General features: G+C 44.9%; 1 protein-coding gene across 1 annotated transcript in view; it reads right to left on the bottom strand.

Moving 5' to 3' along the window:
- Positions 1-5,000, bottom strand: part of LOC125039122 (hemicentin-1-like) — a 76,497-nt gene that overhangs the window by 5,092 nt on the left and 66,405 nt on the right. Inside the window, exons 2-4 of the mRNA XM_047632865.1 lie at positions 4,343-4,413; positions 2,053-2,206; positions 593-764 (exon numbers count right to left, since the gene is read on the bottom strand). Coding sequence (XP_047488821.1) covers positions 593-764; positions 2,053-2,206; positions 4,343-4,412 — 396 coding nt within the window. The 5' untranslated portion in view covers position 4,413. The remainder of the gene's footprint in view (positions 1-592; positions 765-2,052; positions 2,207-4,342; positions 4,414-5,000) is intronic.

The following is a 5,000-nucleotide window of genomic DNA, read 5'->3' as shown; positions in this document are numbered from 1 at the left end:
ATTTCACCCCACCTACAAACCCACCCAATGTCTCCCAAGTGGCACCCACCCACTCGAACTCACTAATCTTTCATACGTATATCCACTTATCCACATAATTCCACAAACTGACTCACACTCCACCTTCATAACCCACCCGCAGGCTCCCCACAACCCACCCACAACACCTGCTTATCCATCCACCCATTACATGTGAGTTTTGACCGCCCACAACCCACTCTCTCTCCAAACACATCCACCTGCCTGTTCTCGAAGTGGTTTCCCTCTATACCCCACCCTCTGCCACAACCCACCCTCTCCCCCAACCCACCCTCTGGTCTATCCCACCCTCTGGCCTAACCCCCCCTCTCCCCCAACCCGCCTAACCCCTCCCCCCGCCTGACCCCCACTCTGCCCCCCCTCCCTCTACCCCCTCCCCCCACTCACCTGCCTGTCCCCTAGGTGGCCCACCCTCTCTCCCCCTCCCCCATACCCCCTCCCCCCCTCTACCCCTCCCCCCTGCCCCACTCACCTGTCTGTCCCCCAGGTGCCCCACCCTCTCTCCCCCTCCCCCATACCCCCCATACCCCCTCTGCCCCCCCTGCCCACTCACCTGCCTGTCCCCCAGGTGGCCCACCCGGCACGGCAGGAAGGCGGCGCCCCCCAGCTGCGCCGTCACGTTCGACACCGTGTTGTTGATGGCGGCGGGCTCGTGGGCGGCGCCCTGGTACGTCAGCGCCCACCGGGACCCGTGGCCGCTCTTGCGGGCGCTCGGCACGCGGTTCCTGTGGGCGCAAGGGCATGGGCGTCAGATACGGGCGTGGGAATGGTTTCGGTGGTGGGCGTGGTTGGTGGGCGGGGTTGGTGGGCGTGGTTGTGGGCGTGGTTGGTGGGCGTGGTTGTGGTTGTGGGCGTGGTTGGTGGGCGTGATTGGTGGGAGTGGTTGGTGGGCGTGGTTGTGGGCGTGGTTGTGGGCGTGGTTGTGGTTGCAGGTGTGGTTGTGGTTGGTGGGCGTGGGTGTGGTTGTGGGCGTGGTTGTGGGCGGGGTTGGTGGGCGTGAGTGTGGTTGTGGTTGTGGGCGTGGTTGTGGTTGTGGGCGTGGTTGTGGGCGTGGTTGTGGGCGTGGTTGTGGGCGTGGTTAGTGGGCGGGGTTATGGGCGTGGTTGTGGGCGTGGTTATGGTTGTGGGCGGGGTTGGTGTGTGTGAGTGTGGTTGTGGGCGTGGTTATGGTTGGTGGGCGTGGTTGGTGGGCGTGAGTGTGGTTGTGGTTGGTGGGCGTGAGTGTGGTTGTGGTTGTGGGCGTGGTTAGTGGGCGTGGGTATTGGCGTGGTTGTGGGCGTGATTGTGGGCGTGGTTGTAGTTGTGGAGACTGCGTTAGTGAGGGTATGGGTGGTTAGTGTTTGAGTTTGGTTGTGGTTGCAAAATATAGTGATCGGTTTATGTAGGCGCGGGCACGGGGCGTGGGCGTGGGTCGTGAGGCGTGGGGCATGGGGCGTGGGCGTGGGGGTTAGGCCTATAGGGAAGATGCGTTGGTGAGGGCGATGACTGTGTGTTTGTAGTTGTGGGCGTAAGACATGGGCGTGGGTGTCGCTGTGGGTGTCGCTGTGGGCGTGGCTGGGGGCGTGGCTGTGGGCGTGATTGTGGGCGTAGTTAATTAAAGGATGCTTGCAGGGGGGGGGGAGGGGGGAGTTGGTGTTCCCTAATGATGGTAATTAGTTGTGATGGTTGTGGCAATTAAGAAAAAAGGGCGATTTAAAACAACCTGGACAATCATAATAATAAAAAACAACAATAATTTTGAAAACCACCTGATAGAATAGAATAAAAACAGCTAAAATGACAAATAAAAAAATAAAATAAAGGACAAAGAAGACGAACAAAAAAAAGTGTAAAGGGAGGAAAGAAGTAAAATGAAAACAACGAGATAAGAAAAAGAGAAAAAAATTTTTTTTTAGAAAGATAGATAGCAAGAGAGAGAAATAAAAATAAGAAAGAAAGAAAAGAAAAAAGAAAACAAAGAAAGTAAGAAACCAATTAAGGAAAAAAAACAAAAAAAAAGAAAAGAAAACTCACCCGCCGACAGAATTCTCGCCCACGTGACTCGCCGAAACCAGCCTGTGGGCGTCTTGGTGAGAGTGGGCGTGGCCATGAGCGCGATGGGCGTGGTTACGGCTCTCGAAGAATCTGCGTTCGTGGTGCCGGTGTCGCCGAGGACGCCCGTGGAAGGCTGAGGCAGGAAGGAGGGAGAGTTCAATTTCCCGCCATTTTGGAAGCGATTGTGGGATTCAGTGCTTATCCAATTTTTTTTTTTTTTTTTTTTTTTTTTTATATCGCGTTTATTTTCTTTTATCAATGACTTATTTTTCTTACCGAGTTTTTTGTGTTTTTGTTTTTTATCAGTTATGTTTTTTTATGTATCGTAATTTTTTTTTTTTTTTTTTTTTATCGTGTGTATTTTCTTTTATCAATTACTTATTTTTCATACCGTGTTTTTTTTTTTTTTTTATCAATCATCTTTTTTATATATCGTATTTTTTTTTTTTTTTTTTTATCAGTTACATATTCATATCATGATACTTTTTATCAATTGCCGTTTTTATATCGTGTATCTTTTAGTTTTGTGGGAATTAATAATAATAATAATAAAAAAGAATCGTAATAACATATATTTTGGAAATCTCCCCCCCCCCCAAAAAAAAAAAAAAAGTCATGATATCAAATTAATTAATTTGAATGGACTGTTTGGAGTCACTTATTTTTCATCAATATAATCATTACATACTTATCAAAAAAAAAAAAAAAAAAAAAAAAATATCCGCTATTATCGTCTACTTATTTTCGGCGTAACAACTTTATCTATTAATAAATCTATTTATTTTCAGAACAGAATTATTATGTAATATTGCCTAGACTGTATTTTGTGCGGAAATTAATATCTTCCGTATCCCTTATCTAATATATTTGTATATATATATATTTAATATATATATATATATTCATAACATTATCTTTTTCAGATTCTAATCTACCTTTTCTGAATTAAAAAAATATAATTATTATTTATTTATCTGCCACTGTATTTTGGAGAAATTCTAACCTTATGAAAAAAATTAAATTTGCAATTGCAAATATCTACTTCTATCTATCTATCTATCTATCAAGCATAAGGAAAGGAAGGGAGGAAATGGAGAAAGGAAAAGAAGAAAAGAAAACAAGGAAATAGAATAACGAAAGAGAACAAGGAAAGGAAGAGAGAAGATAAGGAGAGGGAGGAAGACAAGAAAACAAGGAAACAGAATAAAGAAACAAAATAAGGACAGGAAAGGAGGAACTGGAGAAAGGAAAGAAAGAAAAGAAAACATAGAATAACGAAAGAAAATAAGGAAAGGAAGAGAGAAGATAAAGAAAAGAAAAGAAAGAAGGAAGGAAAGAATTAAATGAATTAAATAATAAAAATAATTAAATGAAGAAGGAAAATAAAATAAAGAAAGAGATAATGGAGAGAAAGGAAAAAAAGAGAGAAAGAAGAGGAAGGTAAGAAAATGGAAAGAAGGAAAGAAGATAGGAGAAGAAAGCAGGAAAAGAAAACAAGGAGAGAAATGAACGAACAAGAAAGGGAAATGAAGGAAAGAAAATAAGAGAAGGAAATAAAAATAAGAAAAGAAGGGAAAACAAAAATAATAAAAGCAAAGAAGGAAATAAAACAAAAGAAAAGAGAAGACAAACAAAGAAATATAACAAAAGAAAAAACAAAAAACAACAAAAATGAAAAAAAAAAAAAAAATTACGAAAATGAGGAACGAAAGAAAACAGATAAAGCAGAAGAAGCAGAGGAGAGAGGATAGCAATCGTGGGCAAGAAACCCGACCCTTCAGAACTCATCGAAAAATAAATGAAACGTGACTGACCGCGGAGGGAAAGGGGGGGGGGTGCGGGAGGGGGCTAGTGGGGGAGGGGGTTGGGGGGGAGGGGGCTAGTGGGGGAGGGGGTTGGGGGGAGGGGGTAAGGGGGGGAGGGGGCTAATGGGGGAGGGGGTTAGTGGGGAGGGGTTGCGGGAGGGGGTTAGTGGGGGAGGGTGCTAGTGGGGGAGGGGGCTAGTGGAGGGGCTACGAAAGGAGGGGCTGCTGAACGGGGCTACTGGAAGGGGCTATGGTAGGGAGGATATAGGAGGGGGCTACGAGAAGGGGCTTTATATATAGATATATATTTATATACATACATACATACACAATACACACACACACACACACACACACACACACACACACACACACACACACACACACAAAACCCTCACACAAAACTACACCAAGCGGCCCCGTCCAGCAGCCTCCGCCCCACAAAACAATGAAGCCAGACTGACCGTGGGAGAACACGAGCTGAGTTGACAGCAGGCACAGCAGAAGCAGACGGGCGGCGGGGACGACCAACATCCTGTGGGGGGAAGAGAGAGGGGGGGGGGGTTAGTGACGCGATTGTGGGGAAGGATTGTAGGGCTGGGGAGAGGGAGAGGGAAGAGAGAAAGAGGGAAGAGAGAGGGAGAGAAAGAGAAGGCGGAGATAGAGATAGAGACAGGGATAGAGACAGAGAGAGATAGGGATAGGGGTAGAAAAAGAAAGAAAGATAAAAAAAGAAAGGAAAATAGAAAAATAAAAAGAGAAAAAGAAAGAAAAAGAAAGAAAATATTTGTAGAGAGACAGAAAGACAAACAGATAGATAGATAGATAGATAGAGAGAGAGAGACGGACAGAAATAAAGAGAGAGAATGAAGGAGGAAGAGATCGAAAGGGAGAGAGAGAGGAATAATGAGAGAAGAGAGATAAGATGGGTGTAGATTATCATCAAGATTATTATTAATTACATCATTAATACTTTATTATCCTTATCCATATCATTATCATTACCATCCATTACCATCATTACTATTATTTCTATACCCCCCCCCCCCCCAGAATCGGAAAGAAAGAAAGAAAAAATTGGACAACAGAAAAACTCGTTATAAATTCCTCGAAAATTTTGAA

This window comes from Penaeus chinensis, chromosome 26 (genome assembly GCF_019202785.1).
Source record: "Penaeus chinensis breed Huanghai No. 1 chromosome 26, ASM1920278v2, whole genome shotgun sequence".
Lineage (NCBI taxonomy): Eukaryota > Metazoa > Arthropoda > Malacostraca > Decapoda > Penaeidae > Penaeus > Penaeus chinensis.
The sequence above is the reverse complement of the archived record's forward strand: the minus strand, read 5'-3'. Positions and strand labels throughout refer to the sequence as shown.